The sequence below is a fragment of the Candoia aspera genome, chromosome 2 (genome assembly GCF_035149785.1).
Source record: "Candoia aspera isolate rCanAsp1 chromosome 2, rCanAsp1.hap2, whole genome shotgun sequence".
NCBI lineage: Eukaryota > Metazoa > Chordata > Lepidosauria > Squamata > Boidae > Candoia > Candoia aspera.
The window spans coordinates 44617032-44635189 of NC_086154.1; the positions used below are offsets into that span (position 1 = coordinate 44617032).

Genomic DNA, 18158 nt, shown 5'->3' on the forward strand with positions numbered 1-18158 from the left:
TTCCAATAGTTCCTAGCACATCAACCATTTGTCTTTGTCTGCTGAGCAGGTTACTTTTTGAGCTGAGGATCCAGCAGTGAAACAAGTGAGGTGGTCCTTGCAATATATAATTCTAATGATAAAACAGAAACCTTTTTTAGTTTTAACCACCTCTATTTAAGCCTACCTCTCCTTCCTAGAAAATGAAAAAACAAAATCCCTTTGGCTTGGTTTGTTTCTAAATACTATGGGGTCATGATTGACAGTGCCCTAATTCACTGAGCTGGTATACTTAAGATACCACAGTTTCTATGTAATAGGTGTTGAATTTTACTTCCTTTGATTGCTTTAATCTGATGGAGTACCTTTTTTATTTGTGAGTAAAGTCTAAGATCTCTAATAATTAATGATGCAAATGATTATAATTATTCGGCCTGAAATGTTCACTTTTTCAACTTATAGTCCTCTATTATTTATCAATTTTCAGAAGCTCTCTATTTCAGAATAGTATTTCAGATGCTACACTGTGCAGTTGGTGATTACAAAACCTGGTGACCATTAGCTTTGATGAAATTCTACAACTGTTATGAATCAGCCAAGTACATATGGCAACTATGCACTTGCTCTCATTGGTCTCTTGAGAAAAACTTTTAGTTGGTTATTATATCCCATACATATTCAAAACAATATTGGAATATTGGATAGATTTGTTTGGATAAGCAGCTCTGAATTGCTTACCACTATGGCTGCTGCTATAGAGTGACTACAGGTGAAACCAAAATACTATTTGAATTGGCAATAAGATAATATACATTTATAGCAACACAAGCATATAAGTATTATAAGCCAAGAACAATGTGGGAAAATAAACTCTATATTCCAAAAGTATACTGAGGAAACTTGTAAACAGGGAGGCAGTGGGGCTTCTTCATCACTACCAAGAGTGAAGAAGATGCTTAAGAACTGAGCTACCAACCACTCAGCTTTGGCAACGCAACAATTATAAACATTTTACTTAACCAACCTTACACTGGCTTGATCCATAGAAGATCACATACACCTCCAAGCACCATTCCTGCATTAACTAGGATAATAAATATATCATAAGACTCAGGCAGTTTTCCTGCAGCATGTCAGTTCCAGATGCCTCTGCAATCATCACACAAACCAAAATGGAAGCAAACACTTTAAGCTGCTGTTTGCACAGAAGCTGTTCGTAATTTGATGTAATGCACTGTACATCAGTCAACACAGTACTTAATATTGAGGACACACACAAGCATGAGTGCGCAATGACAGGCAGGCAGCAATGACATCTAGCGTACTTTATTTACCCTAATATAAGTGTTCTTTGAATTCATCAAATTACCAATCAATTCACTCATCTTTGAAAACAGGTGCACTGATGTATATTAACAACTAAATTTTACAAGCTTTTAGTGAAGCAGACATTAATGAGAAAATCAAGCAGAGAGTTCTAAAAGCCACAGTAAAAGAACAGAGCAGTGTTTCCAAGTAAACAGAGGGATTAAATGGGGAGGGTGGGATGGCATGTTAAAATGCCTAATAAAGCTGTTCCTGGGCACCAAGTCAGCTGCTGAAGAGGATCCTCATTTATAACAATAGAAAAATACTGTAACAAACCAAAAAAATTGAAGGAAGGAAGGAAGGAAGGAAATTCAGAGTTCAACAACAGCAAGGTACTACAATATCTAGGAACTGCAATGTTGTATCATGTCCCTCTGTAAGTATACAAGATTCCATTTTGCTTCAATTAACAGGATTGTTCTTTCTTCATTGCTGTCCATTTTTATGATCAGGCATATCATACCAACAAAAGTGGATGTTCAAGGAACACGAAGAACGTATATGTTATCTATAGAGCCACAAGAAAGATGCTATACGGTTAAAGTATGTCAGTGCTCAGTTAAAACCATGAAAATAATAAACATTCCTTCTAAAAATTGGGGGTGGGGGGAATGATCATATACTACCAATTGGTTATATTTTTTGAGAGAGTTTGGTGGGAAATGGCTGAGTTACTGCTACTTAAAAACTGGTGGCAGGATCTTTATTGGAGTGTATCCTTAGGTCGAAAAATGGAGATGCCATTTACAGAACTGATCTTTCCTTGTAGCCATCTCAAAAAGGAACAGAAGTTGCCCCAAATTCAATGGAGGAATGTTATACAATGGAAACAGCCTTTTAGACTGTTTTTAATTACATTGTTTTAACTGATTGTACTCCTACTATTTGTTTTACTTTATAGGAGCTTTTTGTACTGTTGATGGCTTTTATAATATCATTTATATGGAATATTGTTTATATTATTTTTATACTCTCCTCAGGGCATCTTCAAGAAGAGTAATCAGTAAGTCTATATCCAAGCAACAGATAATGCAAGTTCATCCTTTTCCCTGGGAGAACAGAGAAATCCACAAGGATTCCTTTTGGAATGAAAGGAATGCAAACCTTCCAAAGTATATGCACCCAATGGACTACAGATCACTGCCGCATATACAAGCATCAAACGCAGGTTTTGCTCCCTTTGACTCTATGAATTGTACCTGATTTTGATTTTTAAGCTCTGCTCATCTTCCATGTGAGAGCAGCCACCTTGGTCACTCTAGGGATCATTTTTTTGCCAGGAGAGAGGTGGGGGTATATTGGCTTTCAATGCCATGCATCCTTCTGAACAGATTATCTGTGGATACAGCAATTTTGCAGTAGTTCTGCTCATCTCTAGATAGTTGTTTCTAGAATGGGATGGGAGTTCTGGTTCAACCACATGAGATTTACAATGTGGAATTCCACATGGTTGTATTTTATTCCTCATGCTGTTTAATAATTACACAAAGCTGCTGAGTAAGATCATTCAGAGATTTAGAGTAAAATGGCAGTGGTCTGCTGATGAAATACTATCTTTTCCTTTCATCAGAGCTAGGTGAGTCTGTGGAAGAGCTAAATTGTTGCCTGGCTGCAATGATGGACTGGATGAGGGCTAACAAACGGAAGCTCATGCTGGACAAGACAAAATTGAATTAATAGAACATTTATCTGCCAGGTAAATGGTACTCAACCTGTTCTGGAAGGAGATGCATTTCCCTTCGTAGCTTGGGGTGTTTCAGATCCAACTTTGTCATAAGACACACAACTGTCCTCTGTGGTATGAAGCACCTTCTACCAATTAGGTTGGTCTGCCAGTTACGGCCTTACTTGGATAGAGGTAATTTCACTATGGTAGTACACATCCTGATAAATTCTCATAGAGTTTACTACATTGATTGTATGTGGGGAGGTCTGGAAATGTTCTGAACTGCACTTCTCTTACTATATAGTGAGTATTGACTGGACCTGTGTGTTTTGAGCATATTACAGGTAGTCCTTCCTTACTGACTGCTCATTCAGCAACCATTCAAAATTATATGGCACTGAAAAAGATTTACAACCAGTCTTTGAACTTGCAGCCATCACAGCATCATGATTCGGGAGCCCGGCAACCGGTGCACATTTACAACGGCTGCAGCGTCCATGGTCACATGACCACCATTTCCAACCTTCAAGCCGGTTTTTCGACAAGCAAAGTCAATGGGGAAGCCAGCAGGAAGTCACAAGTCATGGTCACGTGACATCATGCTTCACAACCGCAGCCAGAATTTATGTCATAAGTCAGGCACAGCCACATGATGTTTCACTTTACGACTGTGTTGCTTAGAGATGGAGTTGCCGGTCCCAATTGTAGTTGGTAAGTGAGGACTACCTGTTTGCCAATCATAGATTATCTTTACTGGCTCCCAGTTAGTTTCCAGTCTCATTTCAAGGTGCTGGCACTAACCTATAAAGTTCATGACCTGAGATCACAGTACTTGAAACAAAGCTTTTCATATGTACCCATAAACTGAGAAAATCTTCAGAGGATCTGCCCTGGTGTTAGGGAGACAGTCTTTTCAGTGGTAGCTTCCCAACTCCAGAATACCTTTTACAGTGAAGCCTATCTGGTACCAAATTTGATGCCAGGCCAGGGTGCTTTAATTCACCTGGATATTTTAATCATTGCAATTTTTTAACATTCTGCTATTCAAATATTTGTCATAAGTGTATACTGTATTTTAATTGTAGAATTTTATATGACTTTAGTCTGTTGCAAGCTCAAGGACTTCTGCTTAAGATGGTGATGTGAGAAGCTGATCCTTGCAATAGCTCCTCTGAGGGAAAAAAACCCCTCCAATTTTATACTTCTGTTGTAAGCTGCCTTGGGAAAACATGGTAGCTTTGAAAGGTAGTCTATGGATTTAAAAAATAAATAAAACAGTGGACAGTATGAAAAAAGAGGATACATGTATGCTTACTCATTTTCTGCTTTAATATATTGTCATTTGGATTGGGAAGAATATTTTACTGAGATTGATAGATGACGACTGTGGCTCCATTACATTCAAGTTCCTTGCTGTGGTCTTCATCCTTTATGCTCTTTCACTACTAAAGATGCAGTGCTGCTGCATTCTCACAGCTACTTCCAGGTGCAGATGACAACAGGATTTACTTCCAAATTTGCACAACTCGTATATATATATTCATGGAATCACAGGAGTGAAGAGGAATTTTGGGCCATCTAATCCAACCCCCCATATAGTGCAGGAAATTTAGTGTTCAATTGCAAAGAAAATGGCTCTCTAGCCTTTGCTTGAAGACCTCTAATAATCAAGATCAAGGTCCTGGTCTTGGGCATTTTATATTTTATTTTCTTACTTTAGACAAAGATTTATTCGATCAATGATCAGAATAATAAAAAGTTGGACAACTACATTACAATAATATAACATAATAAAAAAATTAAATCCCTATGTAAAATTCTAATTTCTTATTTTGAAAACATAGTTTACCATATCATAAAATATTGTTACTCAGTACAAAAGCCACTGAAACATTCAGGCAAATACGAATACAGTATATGCCTGCTGCCACTTCCTAATGCAAATAATCCACTAAGGCAGATATATGCCTTTTTTTAACTGATGGAACATGCAGAAATTACTGACAAATGGGGCAGTTTGAGAGAGAAACAACACTGAGGGGGGCTCATTTAATGTTTCTCTCAACCCCTGTAATTGCAGTTTGCTACTGAAATTTGACAGCTAATGTGTAACTGAATTTCAGACAAAGCAGATTGGGCACCAACTTAGGAAGGGACTAAATTGTCCTGGAGGATTCTAAGGGTAGCACAGAAACTGCTGGAAGGTCATAGGCAACCTTTGGGCTGCTGTTGCCTGTTTTGCATTATGACAACTAAAGTCATTTCAGGACACAAGCTAAACTGGAATCAATCTGGAAAGATTCCAAGTAATCAATATAAATCAATAAGGAAAAGAAGAGTGAAATGACCAAATAGGTAACAGTAGATGCTTACCATGTCTCAAATGAAACTGAGGCCACCCTGAGTACTAGAAAAACTATTAAGAAAACCCTCATCTTTTATCTTAAAGAATGACTTCCTAGTGTCTTCATCTCAAAATTGCCAATAACTTCACTGGGCTGTTCTCTACATTGCATTTTCTAATGATCCGATATAAGAGTTCTTCTTTGGCCAAGTGCCCCAGTGACCTCTTGTTCAAGCAACAGTTGCCATTGGAAAACAGGACACATTTTGTGTGCATACCAAAAGAATAAAGACAAATGCTGAATTTTATTGAATAATTGTGTAACCAGTTTTATTAATACAGTATTTAAAATGAACTGCAACTTGTTTTATAAGAAATGTATTAAATGTAGTGCCTGAAAATGGTTTGATCTTAATACTCTCATTAGTTGTTGATTATGTGGAAGTAATATCCTGTAAAGTCAATAAGATTTGAAATTTAGAAGTAGACAGGCTTGATAATCCATATGGTCAAAATCCAAGTGAAAAATATGCCTTCAAAAAACACATACTGTATCACATCCCAAAACCAGAAGAGTCTAGCTTTGTAATTCTGAAATATCCAACCATGACAATCTAACCAAACAACTGTTCAGAAGTTTCCTCCTCAACTTATCTCCTTGTGAACCTTTTTTTTTAAAGGATTAAAAATTCTAAAGCAGCACCTACAGAGGCAGAAAAAAAATTGTCAAGGTCTGTGTGCATTCAACAAATGAAAGCAAAATAATATAAAAGCAGCAGCTAATATAAAAGATGGTTCGGTGCTGCATTTTCTATCTTTCCAACTATTACAGGAATAAAATTATCCTTGAAGATCAAAAATCTTTTTCAAAACTAATACAATTAAGCTTTATTACACTGTTTCAAGTACATTTCTCTCCTCTGCCTGCCAGCCCCCACCCCCAGCTCTGATTCAGGCTCATTTTATAGCACTTGGAGGCATTCTTCTATTTCATTGCCAATGAAATGCTGGTGTTTAAGGGTCAGGAAACTATCTACTATCATGTGAAAACACCCGCCCCCCAAACATTAACTTGCTATTGTGCACAGAACTTTGGAAGAAGGAAAGAAAATAATTATCAGCAACATGCAATGGGACTGATAGCTTTTCATTTTAACACCATGGTCAAGCTTTTGTAACCCAAACATTAATTTGTCCTGTTTTAAAATCTTACAGCCTTTATTCCATGTAAGATTCTTCAGAATTAGGCTACATTCAATAGGATTTTCTCCTAAGACAGCATTTATACACCCGCAGCTTTCAGGCTGCTCAGAAGTCAGAAAACTGAAGTGAGAACAGGAAATCAAGCTTCTTTAAAACAAACAAAAATATTCTGATGAGAACATGGTAACTTTGACATATTTCTTCAATAGCCTATGAAATACCAATCTGGAGAGAAGCATGTAAAAAAGCATAGCATGATGCCAAATTTCATTCACAAAAATGAAATAAAACCCTGAATTCACTTACAAACATTAGGACAACTGTGATCATTACAATGTGTGATGGATTGACTGAAATTTCATTGCACAGTCTGTTTAATACATAAATATAATTTAAAGCCTAGCGGTATCAGATAGTAACTTTGTTCATTTTTATTTTTTTAAAAAATTACATACTTCTCTTTCCCAGTTGTCTGAGATCCTTCTAAATGCAATTGCCAGAAACTGAACATGCAACATCTTGTAATGCAAAACTCGTACTCTAGCACTGAGTTGTGATCATTCTCCTAGTATGATGGTAATCAAAACTAATACACAGATTACATTACACTTGGGGATAATTTTCATTTAAGTCTTGTTCAACTTTGAGGGGCCAGAGCCTACAAAATGTAGTCTGGGATGGAACGAAAAAAAGTTGCTGAGGGCAACTTTCATTTAAAATTCACCTAAATACTGTTAATATTATCACTTTCTAAGTATTTAATTAATTGTTCCCTTCTGTCACATCAGAAATTATGGTTTTGCAGCAATTTGCAGGATCTCTGGTGGCATTCTAAAGATGTTGGAAGGAATGCTATATGTTGCTCTGAGCCAGAAGTCATGCACTGCTAGTTTAAAACATGAGTGCCCAATCATCAGAACAAGCATCATGGATAATGGAAGTCTGCAATGCCCTTGTGGGCCTCTCATACACTGTGCTGCTGTTTACTCTTTCTAAATTGGATGCATAACTGCAAAATGGGAGTGGTGTCAAATACGTCCCATGACACATAGCACAGCAGTGCTCTATATACTTGAGATTTACATTTTTAAAAAATGGCTATCAGTGGTTTATTTATTCCTTTCCCCCCAAAAGAAATACAGAAAATATAAATGCAACTGCATTAATAGGAGTCTGATGCACAAACCCTGTCAACAAGTGTCTCGCTTTCAAGTTCTAGAACATTATGCTTCATACATTTATTAAAAAATAAAAGCAAAACATAAATATTGCTGCAAATATTGGGTTAGGAATGAAATCAAAGGAATGATTTCCTAAGGAACATTAGAACAGCCCTAATGGATCACACCAAGGAAAACTTTAGTCTAGCATTTTGTTTCTCACAATGGCCAACCTGAACTTTCTGAAGTGTTTGCAAGCAAGACAGAGACATACCACTCTCCTGTCACTGTTCTCCTGCAACCTGTATTTGAATATATGCTTCTTCTTTTAAAACCTTCCATGTTAGTAGCCATCAAGACTTGCAGCAATGAATTCCAGAGGTTAATTATGTATTGTATGAAGAAGTGCTTCTATTGTCTGTCTGAAATCTCTTTCCAATCAGCTATATTAGAGAGCTCTGGTTCTAGCATTCTGAGTAAGGAAAATCCTCTCCCTGACCACTTTCACTGTGTCATACATGATATTGTACATCTTAATCATGTCACCCTTCAGTTGCCTTTTCCCCCCCCCCAAGTCTCATTTTAGCTTTTTCTCACAGGGAAGGAGTTTGATCATTTTATCATTTGGATTCCCACTTCTGAATCCTTTCCATTATATCCTTTGTCCAGTGTGTCAATCAGAACTGTACACAATAGTTCCGATATCAATGTACCATAGATTGTATATAGACATTACCATGATGACATTTTTAGCTTTAATCCCTCACATGAAATTTGCCTTTCACAGCTGCCACACATAAAGTTGACATCTTTGTTAAAATATGAGCAAGTTCTTTTTCCTAGTTAGTTACAGACAGATTAGATCTCATCAATGTGAAGTTAGTTGTTGTTTTTTACACAATGCACATTTTTTTATAAGTGTCATGGCCCACGCTCAGGATTTAGTTCTGAATCTGACCTTGAAGAAGCTGCTCCAGCTAAGCCTGTGGAATGTCAGCCTCAGGAAAAACAAAGCCAGGAATTACATGAGGCTGATCAAACACAGGCACCACCTGAGCAGCTGGAGAAGTCAGATGAGGATGGCATAAGGTCTCCTAGCCCCTGCACCAACTGAGTAGAGCAATCATTCTATTAGGCTGCTCCAAAGCAAGGGAGTAAATCTCCTGATTAGTGACAGCTGGCTGCAGCCTGATTTAAGAAGCAGCTCTGAGCCATGTTCCCTTTGCTGGAAATGACATCTGATCTCCAACTCTTGTGTGATGCTCATGTGTGGATTATGCCCATGGAATTCTGACCTTTGGATTGGCAGACAACCATGACCCGATTCTCTGAACCTTGGACTGATTTTAGACTATTTTTCTAAAAGCAAACTCTTCAGGCAAGCTTCTGTTTTGTTTACATTCTTTGTTTGCTGTTATCTCTTTGGCCTTGAAGTAAAATTGCAAATCCTCATAGCAACCGTGTTTGTGTGTGTGGTTGAAACCTGAAGCAGAACAATAATTGCTTAAATTCATTTGCCATTTCTTTGATCAATCATCCAGTTTAAAGAGATCCTTCAGCAACTTTTCACAATTTCTTTTGTTTTTTCCTACTCTGAACAGTTCAGCATCATCCAGAAACTCGGCCAGCTCGCTATTTACTCCAGAGTCAAGTCCATTTATGAAAAACCACCAGTCCCAAAAAAGATTTTCAAGGAACATCACTTCTTCCATTCATTGAGAAAATGGTTCTTTCACTATTATTTGTTTTCTGTTTTTGAACCAGTTAGCGTTTTATAAGGGGACATGTCTTCGTATCCCATTGCCACTAAATTTACTCAGAAGCCTTCGATGGGGAAAGTTTTTTGACAACAAACCTTGTTTGTACAAATATACAAGGTTAACAAGGTCATTTCCATCTATGTATCTCCTAAACTCTAAAAGGTTGGTGACATACAATTTATATTTATGGAATCCATGCTCATTTTCCTCCAGCAAAGCTTGTTACTCAGTGTGCCTACTTACTTTTATTCTGATTGCTGCTTCTACATGTTACCTGGAACTGATGCCCACAAATCAACTGGGCTATAATCTCCCAGACCTCCCTTAAAAAAAAAAGTGTTACATTGGCTACTTCCTAGTCCTCTCACCCCAGACCTATTTTGAGTGACAAGTTACACATCTTTACTAGGAAATTAGCAATTTCACATTTGAGTTCTTTAAGAACTCTCAGGCAGCTGCCATTAAGACCTGGTGAATTCTTGGTTATTCTATTTTACAAACTAATCATGGTAAACAATTCAACAAGAGACTTGCACAATAGATTTCCAAAGGTCAATTTTAGGCTGAAAAGATGCTTGATGGCACCTTTTTAAATTGTGTTCATTTAAAAGCTTACGTAGCAATAGAACAGACAGCAGTTTGCTGCAATACATTTTGATCTGTTGGCTTCCCCATAGATAAATTAGTAACTTTAATGTATATGTTTAGAATAAACTGAGGTTACTTTCACTTTTTGTTTGTTAAAATTTGACTCAGAGAAACAAAGATACTTTAAAAAGATAACTTGGCTTTAAACCAAACTCCTTAAGTCGGGGTGAGCAGGAACACTATGAAGGGTAAAAAAAGTTTTTTAAAAAAAACATCCAGTTAACAGCCAGTTACCTTTCAAATGTATGTTGTGTTAAAGGTTCTGCTTTTGAAGCAGATTAATAGTGTGTAATAGGGAGGAGAGCCACAAAAGATATGTGCGAGGGGCTAAGAATGCCAAGTTTCAGCACAATGGTTCTCTTTTCTCCTGATCTACTCAGATTCCACTAACATAAAGCCACTGCAGATAAAAGATCACATTGCCTCACCTTCTTCTCAATGTGGGCCAATTGTTCCTTATAGAAGGTGCCTCTCCGCTTCAGCTCTTCATCTTTCCACTGCAGCTCCTTTGCCTAAGGTGAAAATACAAAACAGAAAGTTAGCAGGAAGCAAATGTGAGCAGGCAAGCAAGAAGGAATGAAGAGGAAGAAAGCATGAGAAAGGTGTGTCAGTCCCAACATACTGCATTGTACCAGACTGCTGGCAAGAAAATAGAGGCTGTGTCCACAAGGAATTATTTCTAGTCAATGCAATCTTTATCACAAAAAAGAGTAAGGAAGATAAATAGTCTGAAATGTTTCAATGCGTCTGTGACACTTATCAAATAGAATTGCTGGACCAAAGCATGCAGCAGAATGAGAATCCTCTGATGGTAGGGGTTGCACGCTACCTCCATCTGCAGACTGGAGACTTCAAATTTGAATGTTTTCTATTTTCGTGTTTAAATAACCCCATATTTCTCATTTGGCATATGAAATCATTGAATGTTCCCCAAATTATTCATAGGGATTAATGATATAGCAGTGTTTTTCCAATTAATTTTAATTTATTAGATTTGTTAAGGACACCCACTCCAGAAGACTCTGGACAGCTTATAAAATCCAAAAAACACTAAAATAATTAAAACAGTTAAAACTCACATAAACAGACAGCCTGGACTAAAACAACTTGAACAAAAAACAACAAAAATATGACAGGGACCTCACCAATACATAACCATGTTAACCCAAGACCTGGGAACAGAACCAGGTCTTAAGGGCTTTCAGGAATACCCAGGAGAGTGGGTGCCATCCATATCTCAGGGTGGGGGTGGGGAAATGCTATTTCAGAGGGAGGGGGCCATAACAGAGAAGGCATGTCTCCTTGGTCCCACAAAATGGCAATGTTTAATTGAAGGGAACTGGGGTGCACCTACTCTGCTTGAATGTACCAGGCAGACAGAAACAACCAGAGATAGGCAATCCCTCAGATAACCAGGCCCTATGCCCCTGTGCTACCTTTGGGCTCTCCTCCTGCTCCCCCCCCCCCACTTCTTTTGGCTGCATAACATCCAAGACATCAAATATAGACTCCTAGACTATAACTAGGCATCCCCAATCATTTTGGGATGATGGACATACTGAGAATTTTGAAAGCACGTTATAGCTATACTTGTACAATGGTATACTTGTACAATTTTCACCATCTTGACTCACATGTAAGCAGGAGGGTTAGGGGTTATCCTGGAAGACATGTATAGATGGGCACACCTCCCTTCATTTTTATTTTTAAAAAACTTAAACTTTTAGAGTACATAGGCATTCTTGGTAATAAGCATGATGCTGGAAATTGGCACTAGATTTGCAATATACCAGCCTCCTACAATTAAAAGTTCCTTTAAAAATCAATTTAAAAAGAAGGATGGCACATGAAGTCTGATGGGCACCAAGAGAAGTGTCCTATTGTAGTTAGGCATATGAAACCCACAGCATGGAGCACTGCAACAGGAGTATGACTCTATGACAAAGTAAACCAGCATTCCTCCCCAGAACAGTCTTTGATAGTAATCTGGGCAGAAGTATTCCTTGTTGGTTCAGACATGTCATTTTATGGCCAGCTGTCACAGTACAGAAGAAAAACATCTGAAAAATTCAAGTAGTCAATTGTTTCCTTTTCTGTTGGGAGACAAAGAACCCTGAACAAATAGAAAAGGAAAACAAAAATTCATATTATGAACCCATGCAAGTTTTTTTTCCTTTTGCCATACATGCCACATTTAAGCAAGACTACCACTAGCAATTAACTGCAATAAAGCATCAGAACCTCCAGCCAGCATGGTAAATAACAAGAGATGCTGGACATTCTAATTCACCAACATCTGGCATTCCATTCCTGCTTTACAGGAAGCAATTTGATTTCTTCTTTGTTGAATATAACATGCAATGGGGCTTTCTAAAACCATTTAGAATTATGTTGGCAAATTCTTCTTATGCAAATGAACTTTTCAGTTCCACCAGTATCTAATTTAAATCAAAGGAACTACTTCAGGCTTGGTATAATTAAGTGAAAAGTCTTCAGGAAGCATGGTGTAGTGGCTACAGAAAGCAGCAGCTTTCTAATTCTTCACTACATCTTTTACATTTTTCCAAGTACTATGGCAAGAAGGGAAGTGCATCACATGTCTTGGTATGAGAAAGAGCTGCTATGGGCTTTAAAACAGAATAATCACAGCTTTTCCTCAAGTTTTAATGAAGCAACAAGAGACTATCACATATAAAATCTCCACTCCATAGTAATGAAAAACTAAAACCAGGACATGAAATGGGATAGAAACTGAAACAACTCTAGATCAACTTCCCCACAACCCTACAGTATGACTTACATTATAGATCAGAAGTTTGCATTGGGGTGTGTGTGTGTTAAGTTTTATTTGCAACTTAAGATTTGTTTTCAATAATCTGTTTGTTTCAGAATGATCCTTAAGAAAGGTATGAGGCAGAAAGGAAAATGAATTGTAAAACATTTTGCACAACTTAAATGATATGTTCGTTTTTAACAATCAGCTAAAGCTGAAACTACAATACACATTCTTGTGATGTTAGAAATACGTATAGTACACCCAGAGTGTATAACCTGAAATATTCATCATATCAAACATTAAGAAATTGGTTTAGACAATCATGGATATTTCGAATGAACAGATGATACATATTAAGAGCACTCCATGCCAGTTATTTCCTACCTGAAGTCATAAATCTTTACTATGTCAGAACAAACTGACTCTTGTAGAAATTATAGTTTCAGAGAGTATGGACACCACAGGTAGCCAGTAAAGTTTCAGAGAGATTTTCCATGTAAAACACCTATACCCACAAGAAAAATGATAATGTTATAAAGAAATGTATCGTCTGCAAGAAAACAACAAGGCTCAGAGAGCACCAAGGACTCCACAATGTTATATCTAAATTCTAAATTTAGTGAGCATCCAAAACCAAGCCTAATCCAAAAACCCCAGAGAATTCCTGGAAGCCTGGCACTCAGACAAAGCAGCCATCAACAGACACATAGAGGTAAACAACATTTACAGACCATTCAAAAGAGACAATAGAAAAACCAAAAGACCAGGACACCTCCTCGCCAGCAATCAACACCCAGATATGCAAAGATTAACACCAGGATTAACACCAGATGAACAATCAAACAGCACAATATACCCTAATCAGGGAACTATTAACTCAGTCAATCAACCAAGCAGCAAACAACAGCCCAATCAAGGAACTCCCAAAGAGAACAACACCCCCACCAACACAAGCAGGGCAAGCCACTGTATATAAACAGATAGCAAGGCCCACTCCCTCTTCGCACTGAAGATCTTGCCTAGTCTGGCAATGAAACATCTTCAAGAAAACAAGGCTTAGAGAACACCAAGGACTCCACAAATTCTAAATAAAAAGTTTATGAGTTGTGGTTTCATTTCATGTTGGAGTTTATGAAGCTGAACTGGGACATCATGCAGGCAAACTGTGCTGACTGCCTCAGGCAGAAGGTTTTGGAAGGTCATGAAACGGCAGCAAGTTGTTAGTTACATAATGGTATGGTTTGGGAAGACTTTCCTGGGATGGAGGGATGGACAGACGTAGTCATAGTCTTATGAGCCAAAATAATCTATCTTGTTTGGGATATTCTGCACTATACTTGGGAGAGGCATCACTGGCTGCTTAGCTTTAAGCAACAAATTATAGGGAGGTTTAACACTTGCTGTCCTTTGCCCCCACCCCCTTGCATTTTAAGGGTGATAGGAAATCTTTTTCCTCTGCTACAAATGTAAATATCACAGAAATCACAAAAGGAGGAGATGAGAAATGGATGATGAAACATCCTCTGACAAAGAAATGGCTTTGGGGTTATACATTTGCTTGTGGTAAAGCAGGCAATGAACACTGCCGATACTCTGTGGGCAAGGACAAGGCATACTTTCTCTTCCCTCATTTTAGTGATGATGTTGGGAGGAAAGATCACTTGACATATGTTGGGTTATTGCACAAGGAACTGGGAAGTACTCCATTTCAATTTAACTAGCCTGGGATATTCTCTCTGTGAAATATACATTTGTGCTTTCCCATGCACTCTCTCTCACAGGGTAGACAACACACGTAGTTACTGGTGAAGTCCAAACCTGTCAAATGGGTCTTTTACTGTCCTATTTACAGTTCCTTGGAAATACATGTCCCTAAATTCAGTGGGATTCTGAGTAGATACAGGTAAAATTATATCGTTAAGAACAGCTATCTTCCGTAACTATAGCACAGCAGGAAAAGACGATGTGATTAGTGATGCAACAGTTTTTTTCAATTATCAGATTGACAAAATAACATAACCAAATGAGAGTTACTCATAGAAAAACAAATGAATTGTTCAAATTCTGATTAAAATATAGACTTCTAAAAGGGTACTTTTATGCTGAGCTTGCAAAGAATCTTTTTCATCACTAATGAATCATCATGGTCCCACTCCCAGCCCCCATTTTATTGTTCTCTTCCCTAAATCTTCCAAATGGCAGGAATATTTGTCAGTAGCTAATATGGAGCAGCGGTGTTCACATGGGTGAGCTTGAGTATGTGAGTGTGTCAGAGTGATGCAAGCAGCTTTGATATACAAGCCTTATTCCTTTTCTACATACTCTGCAATGTTGCACACATGTCCCAAAGAGACAGAGCTTGGGAGCTGCTTTCATTTATTTATTTAGATAAATTTAAAAATGCCCGACTCCCAATAACTGTACGTACCCTTTTTGCAGAGTATGTTGTGCTAGGTTTAAAGTTTATCATTAACTATAAAGAAATAACAACTGGCTGCTGGTCCAAAGCCATACCACAATTTTAAGATACCAGTCAGGATACTGATATTGTTTCACAGGCATGATAGCAAGAAATTGGCTATAAATAGAAAGAATATTAAGATGGTAAGTTGTTCTGCAAAGAAATTCTGTGTTTGCAGGATATATAACATACATAGTTCTTTGTACAGACTACCAAAAGACAGTATATTCCTTTAGTTAGCATTCTATCCTTTAGAAATATAAGATTCTCACTTACTGTCCAGATTTCACAACCCCACCAAATCATTCCGAAGTTTTCTCTCTCCTTCTCTCTCTCTTATCAGAGTGACTCACATCTCTAATCCTCCTCCTTCATAAAAGGTGCCAGTTTGCAGTGTAATTTTAGTATGACACACAAAGAAATGCCTTTTAAAAAACAAGCTTTTTTAAATAGTGGAATTAAGTTCCTTGTTAGCTACCATCCTATAAGGCCAAAAACATAAACATGAATTGAAACCATATTTTTAAAAAATTATTAACAAATGCAGCACAGTGTCCCCAAAGCACAAAGTAAAGCTGCCAATGACCAACAGTTATGCAACTACAGTACTGCACAGTGCTGCGGAGGACAGTAACAGCAGCAGCCCAAAAAACAAGGACTCCACATATGATAAAGGTGAAAAAAGACAGAAAACATGAGGCTTTTAGAGCCACTTCTCTTTTTTGTCCCACAGTGATTTTCTAAACAATAATAATGGACAGAATTGAAGTTGGAAAGGATCCAGCCCAACTACTGTTATTGTAGTACATGCTAGCTTTATGCATCTCTAAAACTGACTGGTCCAACATGAACAACCCATGAAAAATTGTTGATAGTCCCCCTACTGGAAAATTAGGGGGACTAGAAAAAAGTACTTTTCTGTAGTGGCCCCTGTTTTGTGAAACAGTCTTCCGCAGGAGGTTAAACTTGCCTTGACCCTGAGGGCCTTCTGGAAGCAGAGTAAAACAGTTCTTTTCAAGGGCACCAATTCTTATTATGCTTTATTGATTCTTTTGCAGAAACTGGAATAACCTGCATTTTGCCTCTGCTAAAAACATCTGTGTCTGTCTATCTATCTATATAGTTTTATACTGCTTCCTATTTTAAAAAATCCCAAAGCAGTTTTCTATGAAAATAAGCAACAATAATTTACAATAATTAAAGGTGACATCAAAATATTATAGAAAATACACAGAATAAAATAAGGAATAAAATAGCAAAAGAAAAGGCAGCAATCTATATACTACTAAAACACTCGTTCCTGTTTGTCTGTTTGTAACTTTCAATTGGGTGAAATGGTGCATCATAGGGCAACAATTTTTGAACCAAGGTACCTCAAAAGGGCTAACTTACTCTTTCCTGACTCCCTCTGGCCCCTGCACCCAGTTGGCTGGCAGCAAGGCCTGATTGCTGAGTGGTGATTGGCTACTTTGGAGCCAAGGCCAAAATCTGAAATATCTTAATGGCGGTGGGCGGTGAGGGAAAGATGAGGGAGCAATTTTGATGCCTCCTGGCCAGGTAGGGCTGGCTAGGGGGCACTGGCAGTCGACGGGTGAGCGGGCATACAGTTTTCCTTGCAGACTGCAGCTCCCTTTGTTCCCCCTCCCCCAGCAAAGTGGCAGGCAGTTGGATGGATCAGCCGAGGAGGAGGAAGTGTGATTTCCAATGCTCCCTGTCAGCTTCCCACATTAGATTAGATTAGATTAGATTAATATTGCCCACTTACAGTCAGTATACTTGATGCAGCATTTTATACAAACTGAAGTTTCTAAACCATCTGCAAGGTAGCACCATGATTAACACATTGCAATAATCTAACCAAGAAGTTACTAGGACATGTTTATCTGTATCCAAGTAGTGTCACAGCTGGGGTACTAGCCTAAACTGGTGAAAGTTGCTTCATGCCTCAGAAGCCAGTTCTGCTTCTTCTGCTTCTAAGGTCAGAGATGGATCCAGAAGCAGCCCCAAGCTATGAACCTGACCCTTTGGGGAAATACAACCTTACTCTGCTGGGCAGAAAACCCTAACAGCATTTCTGTCTTTGGACTGAGCTGCTAGCCCTGATCTAGTTCATTACTGTAGCCAGGCACTGAACCAGCAATTTCACTACCTCACCTGCATCTGATTGGTGCTGCATGTTATCAGCAGAGTGATAACATTTCACTCTAAATCTCCAAATGATCTCATTCAGCAGTTTCTTGTAGATGTTGAACAGCATGGAGGATAAAACAAAATCTTGTGGGACCTCATAGTATAAATGCCATAGTCCAGCGGAAATCCCCAATCATCATCCACCTAGGTATAGGGAGAACATCTTTAAAGCTGTTCCACCTAGACCTAGCTAGGAGAACTTCTCTGAAATACCATGGCCAACCGTTTCAAAAGCAGCTAAGAGATCCAGGAGAATCAACAAGTTTGCATTCCCTTTGTCTCTCTCCCAGCAAAGATAACCCACAAGGCAACTAAGGCAATTTCAGTGCCAAAAACAGGTCTAAACCACAACTGAAATGGATTTAGAAAATCTCTTTAATCCAAAAATATCTGGACATGATCAACCATCTACCCAAGAAGGAGATGTTGGTCCCTGGCCTATAATTATTTAGTTCTTCTAGGTCCAGTAGTCCCCCCTCCCCAACAAAAGTAGCCCCACTACAGCTACTCCTTGTAACAAACAAATTATACCTTCCTGGACCTAATCTCATGAGCACCCCCTTCCTACTAAATGAAATATATCATGAAGGACAAGCAAAACAT

General features: G+C 38.2%; 1 protein-coding gene across 3 annotated transcripts in view; it reads right to left on the reverse strand.

Annotated features, from left to right (window-relative positions):
- The window catches only part of CHCHD6 (coiled-coil-helix-coiled-coil-helix domain containing 6), a 251274-nt gene that overhangs the window by 125294 nt on the left and 107822 nt on the right, over positions 1-18158 (reverse strand). For all 3 annotated transcript variants that reach the window (XM_063291701.1, XM_063291699.1, XM_063291700.1), the window contains exon 5: positions 10557-10640. In XM_063291701.1, coding sequence (XP_063147771.1) covers positions 10557-10640 — 84 coding nt within the window. The remainder of the gene's footprint in view (positions 1-10556; positions 10641-18158) is intronic.